The sequence below is a fragment of the Capra hircus genome (genome assembly GCF_001704415.2).
Source record: "Capra hircus breed San Clemente chromosome X unlocalized genomic scaffold, ASM170441v1, whole genome shotgun sequence".
Taxonomy (NCBI): Eukaryota; Metazoa; Chordata; class Mammalia; order Artiodactyla; family Bovidae; genus Capra; species Capra hircus.
The window spans coordinates 3,220,047-3,240,007 of record NW_017189516.1 but is presented as its reverse complement, the minus strand read 5'-3'; the positions used below and the strand labels follow the sequence as shown (position 1 = coordinate 3,240,007).

At 38.0% G+C, this 19,961-nt stretch overlaps 1 protein-coding gene across 1 annotated transcript in view; it reads right to left on the bottom strand.

The window, feature by feature from the left end:
* ATP7A (ATPase copper transporting alpha) overlaps positions 1–19,961 on the bottom strand; it is a 158,884-nt gene that overhangs the window by 64,890 nt on the left and 74,033 nt on the right. The window contains exon 2 of the mRNA XM_005700602.3: positions 13,757–13,897. Coding sequence (XP_005700659.1) covers positions 13,757–13,876 — 120 coding nt within the window. The 5' untranslated portion in view covers positions 13,877–13,897. The remainder of the gene's footprint in view (positions 1–13,756; positions 13,898–19,961) is intronic.

The following is a 19,961-nucleotide window of genomic DNA, read 5'->3' as shown; positions in this document are numbered from 1 at the left end:
ATAAATTATGTTCGGACAATGACAATTTTCCATACAGTGCCTAGAAAGAGGTGAATTCACCTTTTGTTGCCTCTGAAATGTAAGCATTATGAGGGACCTTCATTAAGGAAAATAGCACAAAACTATAAATGAAAAAACATCTGTACAAATGCAAATATTCTAAATGAGTATCAAAATTACAAGTTATAAACTTTTGAAACTTACCAAATACTATAAAATCCATTAAAGAAACTTTTTTTATTAATAATACCTCCTATACCTGTATAATATTTTCTCTTTCTACATGTTTGGCTATATATGTACTTTGATTGCTGCTCCATTTAACAGTGATTTTGTAAAATCATTTTATATATGATTGTCAAATTTGGGAAAACTATCAAGTTTCTTTCATATATGAACAATAAGATCTCTGGGCATTTCAGAAAAGTTTACTTGTGCAGTGAACTAGTTTTAAATACTCTTTGAATTGATAACACTCATTTATCACTTTTACACTAAGCCCTACTCCTTTATGCCTTGACCCTGGTGTGTTGGCATCATGGGTGGTAAGGACATTATCCTACCAGAACCTGTAGCACAAATTTCATTATACACAGAAGCAACTAAGAACCGTGTGTGTATCTGCGTGCACGCATGCTCAGTCATGTCCGACTCTTGGCGACCCCATGGACTGTAGGCTGCCCGGCTCCTCTGTCCATGAAATTCTCCAGGCAAGAATCCTGGAGTGGGTAGCCATTCCCTTCTCCATTCCCTTCTTCCTGACCCAGGGATCGAACCCGTGTCTCTTGCATCTCCTGTGTCTCCTGCATTGGCAGGCAGATTCTTTACCACTAGCACCACCTGGGAAGCCCCTTACAGCCCCTTAACCCCAAACTAAACATATCCTCAATTCAACCTATTAATCAGATCCCCAAAATGCCTATGGCACATCCAATACTACCTACATTAAAGGGAAGTCTAAAAGAGCTGGGTCGAAGTGGAAGTACACAATGGATTTAAAGGATTGTGGTTAAATTATTTTACTTTCACAGAAAAAGATAACCATGGGAACATTGCTACGATTCCTTCCAGGTCTTAGAAGGGGTAGATGCAAGTGGCAGGCTCTGTAACTTAAGCTTAACGTCACCAAAAATCTGTCTCTGGGCCTAGAAAACAACACTTAGTAATATACTTTTTAAAGGAAGGAGAAAAGAAGGATTACTAGTATACTCTGTATCATATGGGCTTCTGACTGTAGAGGCAGAGCTAGAAAAGGTAGAAAAAGCATGTCTACCTTCAGTTTTAGCAAACAAATTATGAATGTACTCTAGAAACTATAGCCTTAAGTATCTGTCACTAGGATCCATATAAATCACTGTTGATAACACAAAGTGCTTTCATGTTATACTTCTGCTACTTTTCTAGTACAGCTTAATACAATTTAATTACATTTTTCTGACTTTAGATAGGCCATTAAGCAGTGGTAAATTCCGGGAAGATGCAGTAAACATAGCAGCCTTACATATGAGTGGGGTACATAAGTCTCTAGGGGAAAATTTATACAGGAATGTACTTGCAAATGTCAAAACAGAATCTCATCCTTTAGTTTTACATAGATAACTAGGATAAATTTAATAATCTAAAACAGTTTGTCACAGAGTTGAGGGTTTTGGAAAATGTATTAGTTGTCATAGACAATAAGAACCTAAGTAATTTGGAGAAAAACTATGTGAACTAGTTTCTAGATGGTTAACATAGCTTTACTGAAATTAGCACACACTTAATTAGTAAGACTTAGCTTCTAACCTGCTCCTCAGTTCAGTTCAGTCTCTCAGGCGTGTCTGACTCTCTGCGACCCCATGAATCGCAGCATGCCAGGCCTCCCTGTCCATCATCAACTCCCAGAGTTCACCCAAACTCATGTCCATCGAGTCGGTGATGCCATCCAGCCACCTCATCCTCTGTCATCCCCTTCTCCTCCTGCCCCCAATCCCTCCTAGCATTAGAGTCTTTTCCAGTGAGTCAATTCTTCACATGAGGTGGCCAAAGTATTGGAGTTTCAGCTTTAGCATCATTCCTTCCAAAGAACACCCAGGACCGATCTCCTTTAGAATGGACTGGTTGGATCTCCATGCAGTCCAGAGGACTCTCAAGAGTCTTCTCCAACACCACAGTTCAAAAGCATCAATTCTTTGGTGTTCAGCTTTCTTCACAGTCCAACTCTCACATCCATACATGACCACTGGAAAAACCATGGCTTTGACTAGATGGACCTTTGTTGGCAAAGTAATGTGTCTGCTTTTCAATATGCTGTATAACTTTCCTTTCAAGGAGTAAGCGACTTTTAATTTCATGGCTGCAATCACCATCTGCAGTGATTTTGGAGCCCAGAAAAATAAAGTCTGACACTGTTTCCACTGTTTCTCCATCTATTTCCCATGAAGTGATGGGACCGGATGCCATGATCTTCGTTTTCTGAAGGTTGAGCTTTAAGCCAACTTTTTCACTCTCCTCTTTCACTTTCATCAAGAGGCTTTTTAGTTCCTCGTCACTTTCTGCCATAAGGGTGGTGTCATCTGCATATCTGAGGTTATTGATATTTCTCCCGGCAATCTTGATTCCAGCTTGTGTTTCTTCCAGCCCAGCATTTCTCATGATGTACTCTGCATAGAAGTTAAATAAGCAGGGTGACAATATACAGCCTTGACGTACTCCTTTTCCTATTTGGAACCGGTCTGTTGTTCCATGTCCAGTTCTAACTGTTGCTTCCTGACCTGCATATAGGTTTCTCAAGAGGCAGGTCAGGTGGTTTGGTATTTCCATCTCTTTCAGAATTTTGCACAGTTTATTGGCATCCACACAGTCAAAGGCATTGGCATAGTCAATAAAGCAGAAATAGATGTTTCTCTGGAACTCTCTTGCTTTTTCCATGATCCAGTGGATGTTGGCGATTTGATCACTGGTTCCTCTGCCTCTTCTAAAACCAGCTTGAACATCAGGAAGTTCACGGTTCATGTATTGCAGAAGCCTGGCTTGGAGAATTTTGAGCATTACTTTACTAGCATGTGAGATGAGCACAATTGTGCAGTAGTGTGAGCATTCTTTGGCATTGCCTTTCTTTGGGATTGGAATGAAAACTGACCTTTTCCAGTTTTGTGGCCACTGCTGAGTTTTCCAAATTTGCTGGCATATTCAGTGCAGCACTTTCACAGCATCATCTTTCAGGATTTGAAATAGCTCCACTGGAATGCCATCGCCTCCACTAGCTTTGTTCCTAGTGATGCTTTCTAAGGCCCACTTGACTTCATATTCCAGGATGTCTGGCTCTAGGTGAGCAATCACACCATCGTGATCATCTTGGTTGTGAAATCTTTTTTGTACAGTTCTGTGTATTCTTGCCACCTCTTCTTAATATCTTCTGCTTCTGTTAGGTCCAAACCATTTCTGTCCTTTATTGAGCCCATCTTTGCATGAATTGTTCCCTTGGTTTCTCTAATTTTCTTGAAGAGATCTCTAGTCTTTCCCATTCTATTGTTTTCCTCTATTTCTTTGCATTGATTGCTGTGGAAGGCTTTCTTATCTCTCCTTGCTATTTGGAACTCTGCATTCAGATGCTTATATCTTTCCTGGCCCCTAGCACCAGTCATTTCAGCTCTAGTGGAGAAGTTTAACTGGTTTCATTTGAGGATAAGTCAAGTACATATGTCATACTTATTCACTGAAATTAAATTATTTATTTTTAAAGTTTTGGGACCGAAGGTTGCAGAGCTATTTTTGCCATCCTCTTTTCTAATTAACAAATTGCAAAAATATCTGTCTGATTTTTGGACAGTTACAATTAGTGAAAAATTTCAATAATTTTTATAAATTTGAGTATTCTGAATACAAACACTTTGGCGGAAACTTGTAGTAGGGTTAATAAAAGTTACCTGTCATCTCTCAGCTTTTCCAACTTGGCTCTCTCTCAAAATAAATTAAAGGCAGCAATGTCCTTAGGGCAGGGAGGAGGGGAGAAGGCAATGAGGAAGCCTCTAAGACTGTAGTTATGCCAAGGTAGATGGTAAATGGGGCTTCCCAGGTGGCATTAGTGATAAAGAGCCTGCCTGCCAATGCAGGAGATGTAAGAGACACTGGTTTGATTCTTGGGTCAGAAAGATCCTCTGAAGGAGGGCATGGCAACCCACTCCAGTGTCCTTGCCTGGAGAATCAGAGGAAACCCTACATTTGGAGCATGTGAAAATGAAAACTTCATATGTAAGTATTCACATGGATACCTACAGGACAGAAAACTCAACAGAGGGCATATTCACTGTGTAAAGAAAGATTTTCCTGCCACAACCATCAACATAGTCTCATCTGACCAGAGTGTGTAGTTTAGTAAGCAAATGAGAAACACTACTTTCTTCCCAAACAAATAGTAAAATGGATACAGTTTACTTTGTCCTCTCTGGCCAAGATGACATTGAAAAAAACACGTAGAGTTTCAGGTATAGAAAATAACTGTCAACATATTGGCACCACAACATGTGGCAAAATTTTGTATCAAATTTCATGAAGAATCACTATGTGCTAATTAGCCAATTTTTTGGTAATAAAAACAAGACAAACTGAAGCTAATTTGCTTAAGATCTTATGAGACGTATGAATCACAGAGAAGAACACTGTAAGGACAAGAAAGCATGAATCCCGTACTTCACTGAAAAGCTAAAATCCATTTGAAATCTCTGAAGACGGGGTAAAAACTTAAATGTTTAGATTCAGATTAAAAGACAGAACTCCCATAAGTATTATATCTGGATATACACAAAACATTCTGGTTCCAATTTAATGATTCAAGCACTTAAAATATGTAATGAGCTTCTGATTATTAGAATCCATCAGATTCCTAATTCTATATCCTGTAGTAAATCTGATGTTCAGTTAGATAAAGCTCCCTTTAGAATATTTACATCTACTCTGGGCAGCATGTCTAAAATTTATCTTTGGCATATGGATCTGAAGTAGACAAAGAAAAACCTTTTTAGGACTGATGCAAGCTGATCAAATTCCAAAGTTGCATTAACTTTCTGTCATCATTGTAATGATACTGAATAAAAGAAAAATTACAGAACACTTCCAGTAAATAGAACCACAACCAATATAAAGTTGTTTCAAAGATGCTGAAAACTTAAACAATATATTAAAACAATAAGTACATTATACAAATGAAGACACAACTCATTTAAAATTACACATTGACTCATGAAGCCCTGGCAATAAAAATAGACATGCTCAAGAGTCAGCAATTCACACTATATTTAAGAAAAAGCCTCCATATATTACCATCAGTTAAGTTTGGTTCAGTTCAGTCACTCAGTCACGTCCGACTCTTTGCGACCCCATGAATAGCAGCACGCCAGGCCTCCCTGTATAACACCAACTCCCGGAGTTCACTCAGATTCATGTCCATCGAGTCAGTGATGCCATCCAGACATCTCATCCTCAGTCGTCCCCTTCTCCTCCTGCCCCCAATCCCTCCCAGCATCAGAGTCCTTTCCAATGAGTCAACTCTTCGCATCAGGTGGCCAAAGTACGGGAGTTTCAGCTTCAGCATCATTCCCTCCAAAGAAATCGCAGGGCTGATCTCCTTTAGAATGGACTGGTTGGATCTCCTTGCAGTCCAGAGGACTCTCAAGAGTCTTCTCCAACATCACAGTTCAAAAGCAACAATTCTTCGGTGCTCAGCTTTCTTCACAGTCCAACTTTCACATCCATACATGACCACTGGAAAAACCATAGCCTTGACTAGACGGACCTTAGTCGGCAAAGTAATATCTCTGCTTTTGAATATGCTATCTAGGTTGGTCATAACTCTTCTTCCAAGGAGTAAGCGTCTTTTAATTTCATGGCTACAATCACCATCTGCAGTGATTTTGGCGCCCCCAAAATTAAAGTCTGACACTGTTTCCACGGTTTCTCCATCTATTTCCCATGAAGTGATGGGACCGGATGCCATGATCTTCGTTTTCTGAAGGTTGAGCTTTAAGCCGATCTTTTCACTCTCCTCTTTCACTTTCATCAAGAGGCTTTTTAGTTCCTCTTCACTTTCTGCCATAAGGGTGGTGTCATCTGCATATCTGAGGTTATTGATATTTCTCCTGGCAATCTTGATTCCAGCTTGTGTTTCTTCCAGCCCAGCATTTCTCATGATGTATTCTGCATAGAAGTTAAATAAGCAGGGTGACAATATACAGCCTTGACGTACTACTTTTCCTATTTGGAACCAGCCTGTTGTTCCATGTCCAGTTCTAACTGTTGCTCCCTGGCCTGCATACAGATTTCTCAAGAGGCAGGTTAGGTGGTCTGGTATTCCCATCTCTTTCAGAATTTTCCACAGCTTATTGGGATCCACACAGTCAAAGGCGTTGGCATAGTCAATAAAGCAGAAATAGATGTTTTCCTGGAACTCTCTTGCTTTTTCCATGATCCAGCTGATGTTGGCAATTTGATCACTGGTTCCTCTGCCTTTTCTAAAACCAGCTTGAACATCAGGAAGTTCACAGTTCACATATTGCTGAAGCCTAGCTTGGAGAATTTTGAGCATTACTTTACTAGCATGTGAGATGAGTGCAATTGTGCAGTAGTTTGAGCATTCTTTGGCATTGCCTTTCTTTGGGATTGGAATGAAAACTGACCTTTTCCAGTCCTGTGGCCATTGCTGAGTTTTCCAAATTTGCTGGCATAGTGAGTGCAGCACTTTCACAGCATCATCTTTCAGAATTTGAAACAGCTCAACTGGAATTCCATCACCTCCACTAGCTTTGTTCATAGTGATGCTTTCTAAGGCCCACTTGACTTCACATTCCAGGATGTCTGGTTCAAGATGAGTGATCATACCATCGTGATTATCTGGGTCTTGAAGATCCTTTTTGTACAGTTCTGTGTATTCTTGACATCTCTTCTTAATATCTTCTGCTTCTGTTAGGTCCAAACCATTTCTGTCCTTTATTGAGCCCATCTTTGCATGAAATGTTCCCTTGATATCTCTAATTTTCTTGAAGAGATCTCTAGTCTTTCCCATTCTCTTGTTTTCCTCTATTTCTTTGCATTCATCGCTGAAGAAGGCTTTCTTTTCTCTTCTTGCTATTCTTTGGAACTCTGCATTCAGATGCTTATATCTTTCCTTTTCTCCTTTGCTTTTCGCTTCTCTTCTTTTCACAGCTATTTGTAAGGCTTCCCCAGACAGCCATTTTGCTTTTTTGTATTTCTTTTCCACAGGGATGGTCTTGATCCCTGTCTTCCATACGATGTTACGAACCTCATTCCATAGTTCATCAGGCACTCTATCTATCAGATCTAGGCCCTTAAATCTATTCCTCACTTCCACTGTATAATCATAAGGGATTTGATTTAGGTCATATCTGAAAGGTCTAGTGGTTTTCTCTGCTTTCTTCAATTTAAGTCTGAATTTGGTAATAAGGAGTTCATGATCTGAGCCACAGTCAGCTCCTGGTCTTGTTTTTGTTGACTGTATAGAGCTTCTCCATCTTTTGCTGCAGAGAATATAATCAATTTGATTTCGGTGTTGACCATCTGGTGATGTACCATCATTATAGTAGAAATCCCCAAACTTTTGGCAAGGAGATATTTTCAATGTCTTTGGGCCCTCGGATATAAGTTGGAGAGAAATAGGAGAGAACAAGTGGGGAACCAAACTGAATGAAGCATGGGAAAGAGTGCTGAAATTATGCTCCAAACAATGCTGAGAATTCTGAAGAGTGACAAGAAAAAAGGAAGTCGACAGGGGGCAGCAAAAAGGCTTGAAAATGGCATGGAGATATACTAGGAATTCCCAATCCATTAGTCAGGGCTTTCCTGGTGCCTCAGTGGGTAAAGAATCCTTCACGGTGTGGGAGACCTGGGTTCGATCCTTGGGTTGGGAAGATCCCCGGAGGAGGGCATGTCAACCCATCCAGTAATTTTGCCTGGAATATCCCCATGAACAGAGGAGCCTTGCATGCTGCAGTCCATGGGTTCACAAAGAAATGGACATGACCGAGTGACTAAGCATAGTCAGGGACCTCTACCTTAAACAAAGCAGAACAGGCAGGAAGGCCCAGAACAAATCTTCAAAAGCATCAGCAAAATACATTATCAAAATCAAATGATGCTGTCATGAAAATAAATAGCAAGGAATTCTGTCGGTGACCAGTAAAAGTCGTACTTCTGTGTATGTTTGAAATTTTTCTTTAAAAGTATTCTTTGACCAAGTTGGGCTTATCCTGGGAGTGTATGGCTAGTATAACACTTGAAAATCAATCAATGTAATTCACCATATTAACAGCCTTAAAGAAGAAAAACAATATGATCACTTCTAGATGCAGAAAAAGCACTTGAAAAAATTCAACATCTATTCATGATTACAAATAAAAGCTCTCAGAAAACCAGGAAGAGGAAAGAATTTCCTTAACCTGATACAGGGCATCTACAAAACCCTATACTAACATAATACTTAAAGGCGAAGGACAATGTTTTCCCCCTTAATCAGGAACAAGACACAGATGTTCACTTTCAACACTCCTATTAAAAATTGTAATGGAAGTTCTAGACAGAAAATGAATAAAAGACATACAATAGAAAGGAAGAAATAAAACTATTTTTATGCCCTGATGATATAATTGCTTATGTGGAAAATCTCAAAGAATCTTCAGGGAAGCTAACAGATTTAATGACAGTTTAGCAAAGTTCAGGATACAAAGTCAACATACAAAAACTAACCGCATTTCTGTATGTTTGTAATGAACAATTGAAATTGGAATTTTTTTAAAAAAAGTACCATTTAAACATCATCTAAAAACAGAAAATACTTAATATAAGTTTAATAAAATATATGTAGGATCTCTACAATGAAAACTACAGATCCCTGATAAGGAATACCTAAATAAATGGAGAGTTATATCATGTGCAAAGGTGTGAATACTTAGTATTATTAACATGTTAATTCTATCCAAATAGATAGACAGAATAAACACAGTCACAATCAAACTCCCAGGTGATATTTTTGTAGAAACCTATACACTGATTCTAAAATTTATGTGTACAGGGAAAGAAAACAGAATAGCCAAAACAATTCTGAAAAATAACAAAGTTGAGAAATTATACTACTTGATTTTAAGGTTCATTACAAAGCTACAATAATCAAGATTGTGTGATATTTATAGGACAGACACACAGATCATACCATATCCATAAGTATATGGTAAATTGAGCTTCAACAAAGGTGCAAAGGCAATTCAATGGAATAAAAATTACCTTTCAACAAATAGAGCTGCTTAGCAAACTGGACATCCATATTTAAGACAATTAACCTCAACTCATACTTCATAATGTATACAAATTAATTTAATATGGATCATAGATCTAAAGGTAAAATCTTTTAGAAGACACAGTTGTAAAATCTTTGTGATCTTGGGTAAGGTCAAGATTTCTTAGCGATAACACCAAAAGCATGCTCCATAAAAAATTGGATAAATTGGAATTCAACAAAAGTAAAAACTGCTGCTCTGGGAAAGACATTTTTAAAAGATTGAAAAGTCAACCCATTGCCTGGGGAAAAAATTGGAAGACACATATCTAAGAGAAGACATATTCAGAATATATAGAAAACAATCAAAATTGAATAATAACGAAACATGCAGCTAAAAATTTCACAAGAGGTTTGACAGACATTTCACAAAGAAGGTATACAAATGCCTAAGAAGCACAAAAAAAGATACTCAATATCATTATCCATTAAGGGAATGAGAATTGAGATACCACTACATACCCACGAGAATGTCTAAAACTAAAAGGACTGGTAATACAAAGTGCTGTAGAGAATGTGAGAAAAGTGGAATCCTCACACATTGCTGCTGGGAACATAAAATAGTATAGCCACTATGGTAAATCATTTGCCAGTGTTTCAAAAAGCTGAACATACACTTACCACATGATAGAATAAATCCAATCCTAGGAATCTGCCTAAGAGAAATTAGAACTTATGTCCACACAAAGACTTGGATGTAAACATTCAGAGGATTTTTCATAATCACAAAAGAAACTTAAAACAATCCAATGTCTCTCAATAGATGAATGGGTAAACAAACTTTGGTACAATCCACACAAGAGAATAACGCCTCAGAAACAAAAAGGAAAGAGCCAGTGATACATGCAACAACATGGATGAATCTCAGATGCACAATGTTAAATGAAAGATGCCAGGCTCAAAAGGCTATATATTATATGATTCTATTTATATGGTAGTTTTTAAAAATTAAAGCTATAGGAACAATAAATAAATCAGTGCTTATGAGGGTCTAAAAGTAAAGGGGAATGATTTCAAAGTAGGTTACCAACTAGATTTAGTAAATGAAAACATAGGACAGACCCAGTTAAATTAAATTTCAAACAAATGACAAATAATCTTTAGTGTAAGTATAACTCATGCAATACAATGGTTCTTAAACTGTGGTCCCAGAACCACAGCTTTAGTTAAGTTCTTAGGCCCCATTCAGATCTACTACTAACACAGAAACTCTGGGAGTTTTATGTTTTAAAGCAATCTATGTTTTACAAGCCTTACAGGTGATTCTCATGCTGTGGTTTGAGAACACTGTTCACTATACCCATCACTGGCAAAAAAGAACCTAATATGAAGAGAAAGGGGCACATGAGCCTGTTTGAAACTCAATTTACCACCATCAAATAATAACTGAAGAGCCAAAGGGTATATAATAGACGTTCTCTGAGAAGGGACAATTGCACTCATCTCACACACTAGTAAGGTAATGCTCAAAATTCTCCAAGCTAGGCTTCAGCAATACATGAACCGTGAACTTCCTTATGTTCAAGCTGGTTTTAGAAAAGGCAGAGGAACCAGAGATCAAATTGCCAACATCCGCTGGATCATCAAAAAAGCAAGAGAGTTCCATTAAAACATCTATTTCTGCTTTATTGACTATGCCAAGGCCTTTGACTGTGTGGATCAGAATAAACTGTGGAAGATTCTGAGAGAGATGGGAATACCAGACCACCTGACCTGCCTCTTGAGAAATCTGTATGCAGGTCATGAAGCAACAGTTAGAACTGGACATGCAACAACAGACTGGTTCCAAATAGGAAAAGGAGTATGTCAAGGCTGTACATTTTCACCCTGCTTATTTAACTTCTATGCAGAGTACATCATGAGAAACGCTGGACTGGAAGAAACACAAGCTGGAATTAAGATTAACGGGAGAAATATCAATAACCTCAGATATGCAGATGACACCACCCTTATGGCAGAAAGTGAAGAGGAACTAAAAAGCCTCTTGATAAAAGTGAAAGAGCAGAGTCAAAAAGTTGGCTTAAAGCTCAACATTCAGAAAACAAAGATCATGGCATCCGGTCCCATCACTTCATGGGAAATAGATGGGGAAACAGTGGAAACAGTGTCAGACTTTATTTTTGGGGGCTCCAAAATCACTGCAGATGGTGATTGCAGCCATGAAATTAAAAGACGCTTACTCCTTGGAAGAAAAGTTATGACCAACCTAGATAGCATATTCAAAAGCAGACACATTACTTTGCCAACAAATGTCCGTCTAGTCAAGGCTATGGTTTTTCCAGTAGTCATGTATGGATGTGAGAGTTGGACTGTGAAGAAGGCTGAGCACCAAAGAACTGATGCTTTTGAACTGTGATGTTGGAGAAGACTCTTGAGAGTCCCTTGGACTGCAAGGAGATCCAACCAGTCCATTCTCAAGGAGATCAGCCCTGGGATTTCTTTGGAAGGAGTGATGCTAAAGCTGAAACTCCAGTACTTTGGCCACCTGATGCGAAGAGTTGACTCATTGGAAAAGACTCTGATGCTGGGAGGGATTGGGGGCAGGAGAAGAAGGGGACGACCGAGGATGAGATGTCTGGATGGCATCACTGACTCGATGGATGCGAGTCTGAGTGAACTCCGGGAGCTGGTGATGGACAGGGAGGCCTGGCGTGCTGCAATTCATGGGGTCGCAAAGAGTTGGGCACGACTGAACTGAACTGAACTGAACTGAGAAGGGACTACAGGAGTGATCTTCAACCGAGGGCAATTTCATCCCTAGGGAACACTGGCAATGTCTGGAGACATTTTTGGTTGTCACAAGTGGAAGAACAGGGTACTGGCATCTCATGGTTAGAGGCCAGGGATGTTGCTAAATATCCTTTGAAGCACTCTCCTAAGACAAAGAGTTATCCGGCCCAAAATGTCAACAGTGCTGAAACTGAGAAAGTTGGACCTCGTCAAAACATATTTTTAACCTCAAAGGCTTTAACTTCAAAGACACCTTTATGAACATGGAAATAGAAAGATTAAAAAGACAGTGACAAATAAAATATAATTCAAGGCATCTCATGCTAAAAATATTAGAATTATTCTGAGAAGAATTTATATAGAGAATAGTGACACAGAGCTAAAACAGCAATTTCGTGGTAGAAAGCAAGTTGATGATGAAAATACCAGGCTGCTTTTTTTTTTTTTTTGGAAGTTATGTGACAGAATAAATTGGAGATCACAAATTTGAGAACCATATGCAAATTAAAATGCATCTGTAAATACTGTATGACCAGAAAACATTCCGGCCCAGGAATCATGGAACTTGAGTTCTAGTTTTATTTGGTATTAGGTAGCTGTGCAATTTAGCACAAATCACTTCCTTATCTGGGCTTCAGTCTGTCCATGTGTAAAATGAGGGAGTTAGACTACTTAAGTCATATCTAAGACCCCTTGCTGCTTTAACACACTATGTCTATGCCAAAAAAAACAAGCATAGGAAACATTCAAAGACATTTTTTACAGGATATAGGGGGCATGGTATCATTTTGTTTCCTTTGGGGTAGTCCTGTGTTGACTTTGCTACTTTTGGCCTTTGTGTTTAAAAGGTGTTAAACAAAGCTTGCTGCTGCTGCTAAGTTGCTTCAGTTGTGTCCGACTACTAGTGACCCCATGGACTGCAGCCTACCAGGCTCCTCCATCCATGGGATTTTCCAGGCAAGAGTACTGGAGTGGGTTGTAAACAAAGCTGAGCTTTTCTTATTTATGTATAATAATTATAATAACAATTCATGTTCACTACAGAGAAACTAGAATATATGATAAATCACTCTTTTTCACTAAATAGGATTCTGAGATGAATTACAGCAAGAATGTGTTAAGACAGTCTAACAAAAGTCTATTTTAGTTTTGCAATTAAAAACTAAAGTGAAAATGTTTAGAAAATTAGTTACACTTTGTATGCACGTTCTTAGGGAAGACTACATTATTATTAACATACTAACTGTCATGATATAAAAGAGAAAGAAACCCCATAATCCTTCCTTTGAGAACATGTATTTTAGTTCAATATGACATCAACAGTAATAAAAAATACTGTTGTTGTTGTTCAGTCGATAAGTCTTGTCTGACTCTTTGCACACCAAGATTCACTGTCTTTTACTATCTTCCAGAGTTTGTTCAAACTCATGTCAGCACCTATACTTATAAAATATAAACTGATACAACCATAACACCAAGACTCAATGTTCAGATGTTTTTAAATTTAAAATATATATAATTTATTATTGTCTTTAACAAGAAAATAAGTTAATGGGCCAAAGAAAATTTACTCAGCTTCAAGGTTTGAAGTATGACAGTCTTTGTGTCATACATGTTAGTGTTTCTGCATCTATTTCAGTGTTAGAAGTATAATTTCCCAGAAGAATTCCAGTCAACAGTATTGATTTCCAAGGAGTAACTTACTTTAATATGATGTACACCATTCAGTTTTCCAATCTGCTGTTCAATGGTCCAAACACAGGAACTACATGTCATTCCCTCAACAGAGATGGTGACAGAATTCACACTCATACTCAGATCCATTTTGATTTCTTCTTTACATTCCTATTAGAAAAAATAAACTTATAAATATCAGCCATGGAAATAACCCTTCCTCTTACATGTACTCCAGTGTTCATTGCAGTGTTGTTTACAATAGCCAAGACATGGAAACAACCTAAATATTCACCAACAGATGAATGGATAAAGTTGTGGTACATACAGTGGAATATTACTCGGCCATAAAAAACAATGAGCCATGCCATTTGCAGCAACATGGATGGACCTAGAGATTATCATAAAAAGTGAAATAAGCCAGAAAGAGAAAGACAAATATCATATAATTTATATGTGGCATCTAAAAAAAATGATACAAATGAACTTATTTACAAAGCCAGAAGCAGACTCACAGACTTAAGAGAAGGAACTTATGGTTTTGGGGGGGAAGGTGGGAAGCAGGGACAGATTGGGAATTTGGGATTGTCACATATACACTACCATATTTAAAATAGATAACCAATAGGGACCCATTGTATAGCACAGGGAGCATCTGTAATAACCTAAACGGGAAAAGAATTTGAAAAAGAATAGATACATGTATATGTATAACTCAATCACTTAGCTATACACCTGAAACTAACACAAAATTGCTAATCAAGTATGCTCTAATATAGAATAAAAACTTAAAAAACAAAAAACAACAAAAACTTTAAGTTAAAAGAAAAAGAAAAAAGAATCCTTCAACGTTCCCACTTGCCCAACTGAAAATACACTACTAATATAATACAGTTAGCATTCTTTTCTCTCACCTCATTTTACTCCCATCCCAGCACTTTTAGGTCATCTATTCCCTTGATTTAGTGCTTTCTTCTCTTAGATATCTGCTTAGCTAACTTCTTCATCTCTTTCAAGTCTTTACTCAAATCTAATCTTCCTAATGAGTCTTACACTGACCACCTTGTTGAAAATTGCAACCTACATCCCTTCCATACACACACATACTCTGATTCCCCTTATTTCTGCCCTCTTTATTTCTTATTTTCATAGAATTTAAAACCTTCTAATAAGCTCCATTAATTTACTTGCTATGTTTATTGCTTATTATGTCTTCCTGTTGTTTTAAAATGTGTTCATGAATTCTTTGTCACTCCTTCATTCAAGAGATCAAATTTGATCAAGAGATCAAATCGAGTATGGCCTCAATTCAGTGACTTGCTTCCAAATCACTAGTGGAAGTGACAATGTGTGATTTCCAAGATAAAAGGCACTGCATTTGGGGGGAAAAGTCACAGTGGCTTGCTCCTTATCCTCTCTCTTCAATCACCCCATCTAGGGGAAGCCACCTGCTATGTCATGGGACACTCAAGCAGCATTATGGAGAGGGTGACATGGTGAGAAATTGAGGCCTACAATCAATAACCAGCAAAGACATAAGGCCTCCTGCCAATAAACAGGTGAGTGAACTGTCTTGGACGCTGATTCTTCAGACTCAGTTAAGTCTTTAGATGCCTGCAGCCTCAGCTGACATATAGACTTACAACCTCATGAGAGATCTTAGGCCAGAACCTCCCATCTATACCACTCCCAAATTCATGGCCCACAGAAACTGTGAGATAATAATTGTTGGTTTTTTTAAGCCACTAAATTTTGGAATAATATGTTATACTGTAATAAACTCCTCATTAAAATGAAAATTCTATGAAGGCAGGAGTCTTTTTTTTTTCCATTGATAATTAGTTTGAATCACATAAAATTTCCATTTATTGATATAATTGATATATAACATCATATTAGTTTTAAGTGTACAATGATTTGATATGTGTATATATTGCAAAAGTACCACCAAAAGTTAACACCCATCACCACACATGGTTACAATTTTTTCCTGTGATAAGAATTTTTAAGGTCTACTGTCTTAGTGACCTTCAAATATACAATAGAATATTGCTAACTATAGTCACCATGCTGTACATTGTATCCTTGGGACTTATTTATCTTATAGCTAGGAGTTTACATCTTTTAACCATCTTCATCCATTTTGTCCACTCCCCACCCCCTACCTCTGGTAACCAACCCATCAATCTGTTCTCTGTGTCTATGAGTTCAGGTTTTTTCAGATTCCACATATAAGTGAGTTCATACAACATTTGTCTTTCTCTATCTGACTTATTTCACTTAGCATAATGCCCTCAAGGTCCATCCATGTTATCACAAGTGGCAGGATTTTCTTCATTTTTATGGTGAATAATATACATATGTGTATCACATTTTCTTTATTCATCCACAGACGGACATTGGTTGTTTTGACGTGTTGACTGTTGCAAATAACGCTGCAATGAATATGGGGGTGCAGATACCTTTGAGATAGTGATTTCATTTCCCTTGGATAAATACCCAGGAGTTAGTAGATCATATGATAGTTATGCTTATTAATTTTTTAGAACATCTATACTGTTTTCCATATCTATTTTTTAAATGTAAAAATCTTCACAAAGCTGAAAGAAAAATTCAACACTAGCTATATCTTTCTCAGTCTTAATTTCAACTAACACTAATTATGAAACTGTACTTTATAGTTCGATTTGATCTGAAATAGACTATTTTTGTTATTTACTTTTAGAGCCAAAGTTATTCCAAATGCAACACTTAACAATTGTTATGTCCACTAATTCTTCTTATGAAATTAGTATTATCAATTTTTATATAGATTATAATATCCATTCAATATAAAAGAATATAGTTTATCTAACTTTTGTTTTTAATGACTTGAAATAGCCTTTATTCAAAGTAAAAAAAAAACAACAATCTCTAATGAACCATACTGCCAGTGATATTCACATTCTGGTCATTTATGACTTATAATCTATATGTAAAAATAAGCTGTCATCACTCTGAGAAACTTCATCGTCCTTCCTCTAGCTTGAGCAGCTGTTGTCAACAGGACAAAATCTGAATCTTTGAATGAATGGTTAAGTGGAATAGGGAAGAAGCAGTAGAAATGAGGGCTTCCCCTGTGGCTCAGTGGTAAAGAACCCGCCTGCCAATGCAGAAGACGTGGGTTTGATCCCTGGGTCGGGAAGATGCTCTGAAGAAGGAAATGGCAACCCATTATAGTATTCTTACCTGGGAAAGCCCATGGACAGAGGAGCCTGGCGAGTTAGTCCACAAGGTCACAAAAGAGTTGGACACAACTTAGCGACTAAACAACAACAGTAGAAATTTAGAGGAGCTAGAACTAGTTACTCCAGCTCAAGAAGTTCTTCATACTGTCTGAATTCTCCATTGCATGAAATTTACAATTTAAATATTATTCTATTAATGAATAGCTTCCCTGTTTTCCAAATCTTTATTATGAAAAATTTCAACTACGCATAAAAGCTGAAATAGTACAATGAACATCTATCTGTATATCCTCTACACGAATTCAACAACTGCTAATATTTTGCTGTATTTGCTTTATTTTTCTAATCTAAGTTTTAGAGATCATAATACTTCAGCATGCATTTCCAACGAATTAAGAACTGCTGCATAACCGCAATACTATAATCACAGCTAAGAAAATCAATCGGAGGCGGTCCTAAGATGGTGGAGGAATAGGACGAGGAGACCACTTTCTCCCCCACAAATTCATCAAAAGAACATTTAAACACTAAGTAAATTCCACAAAACAACTTCTGAATGCTGGCAGAGGACATCAGGCTGGTCAGAATGGCTACTATCCAAAAATCTACAAACAAATGCTAGAGAGGGTGTGGAGAAAAGGAAACCCTCTTACACTCTTGGTGGAAATGCAAACTAGTACAGCCACTATGGAGAACAGTGTGGAGATTCCTTAAAAAACTGGAAATAGACCTGCCCAGCAATCCCACTACTGGGCATACACACCAAGGAAACCAGAATTGAAAGAGACACGTGTACCCCAATGTTCATCGCAGCACTGTTTATAATAGCCAGGACGTGCAAGTAACCTAGATGTCCATCAGCAGATGAATGGATAAGAAAGTTGTGGTACATATACACAATGGAGTATTACTCAGCCATTCAAAATAATACATTTGAATCAGTTCTAATGAGGTGGATGAAACTGGAACCTATTATACAGAGTGAAGTAAGCCAGAAAGAAAAACACCAATACAGTATACTAATGCATATATATGGAATTTAGAAAGATGGTAATGATAACCCTATACAGGTTATTTTTGCAAGACAGCAAAAGAGACACAGATGTATAGAACAGTCTTTTGGACTCTGTAGGAGAGGGAGAAGGTGGGATGATTTGGGAGAATGGCATTGAAACATGTATAATATCATATATGAAATGAATTGCCAGTCCAGGTTTGATGCATGATACTGGATGCTTGGGGCTGGTGCACTGGGATGACCCAGAGGGATGGGACTGGGAGGGAGGAGGGAGGGGGGTTCAGGATGGGGAACAGGTGTATACCCGTGGCAGATTCATGTTGATGTACGGCAAAACCAATTCAATATTGTAAAGTAATTAACCTCCAATTAAAATAAATAAATTTATATTGGGTGCAGCTTGCTTGGGGCAGGTGCATGGGGATGACCCAGAGAGATGTTGTGGGGAGGGAGGTGGGAGGGGGGTTCATGTTTGGGAACGCATGTAAGAATTTAAGATTTTAAAATTTAAAAAAAAAAAAATAAAATAAAAAAATAATAAAAAATAAAAAAATATAAAAAAAAATAAATAAAATCATTGTACATCCTTTAATACAAATTTTCTATTTAAACTGTCCCATTTGTCCCAAGAACATCCATTCAGTTCAGTTTAGTCGCTCAGTCATGTCTGACTCCTTGTGACCCCATGAACAGCAGCACACCAGGCCTCCCTGTCCATCACCAACTCCCGGGCACCCAAACCCATGTCCATTAAGTCGGTGATGCCATCCAACTATCTGATCCTCTGTTGTCCCCTTCTCCTCCTGCCCCCAATCTTTCCCAGCATCAGGGTATTTTCCAATGAGTCAGCTCTTCGCATCAGGTGGCCAAAGTACTGGAGTTTCAGCTTCAGCATCATTCCCTCCAAAGAAATCCCAGGGCTGATCTCCATCAGAATGGACTGGTTGGATCTCCTTGCAGTCCAAGGGACTCTCAAGAGTCTTCTCCAACACCACAGTTCAAAAGCATCAATTCTTCTTTGCTCAGCTTTCTTTACAGCTTTTATATTTTTCCAAATCAGGATCCAGACAAGGTTCACATTCTGCATTTGGATGTATCTCTTTTGTCTCATTTAATCTAGAACAGCCTCTCTCCCATATCTCTTTCCTGGTAAGAAACTTTTTGAAGAACCTAGGTTAGCTGTCTGAGACATTGTATCCTCTTTTTAAAATACAGACTCCTCTTTGAGAGTTCTAGACACTGACAGCTGGAATTACATCTCCTAAAAACTAGGTAAGATCAACTACTACAATAGAACAGAAGCCCAAACGGAACAGGAAAGGCAGGTAATTGTGAACAAAGAATTCTTGGGATATAGGGAATTCGTAGGCCCAGGTTAAAAGTCTAAGGTGGGGTACTCAAGGCAAGAATGAAGGCTTTAGGGCTACTACTAGGGGGAGGGTCACTGGGAAGCACTAATATACATGAAAAGGTAAGTAGAATAATGTCTAAAACAAACAGATTTTATCAAAATTTTGCCTACCATTAGTCTTGTCCTTAAAAAAGAATACGCCTCCTCTTGTAGCACATGGCTGCTTGCCTCTAGGTCAAAACATTCACACTTAGTACCAATATGGCTCAGATATGTTATGGGTCAAAATAGAGCTTTTCAGGGCTCATCCAGGTACATTATCAAAACTGACTAAATTGTTCTATAAGAAACTGTCGAGTTCAAAAAACAGAATCGGTAACAAACTTTTGGAATACAATATACTCAGCTTATGAAGGCTAGTTTATCTGGTTAGTTAGGAATGTAAAACGGAAATACAGTTTTATTTTGGGCCATGTCCCAGGCCAAAGAGGAACTGATAGAGACTAGTTAAGCAGCAAAGCACTTTTTAAAGCGACTGGATTATTTACCCTGGAAATGTGTGTGTGTGTGTGTGTGTTAGTCACTCAGTCGTGTCCAACTCTTTGTGACCCTGTGGACTTTTCCCCACCAGGCTCCTCT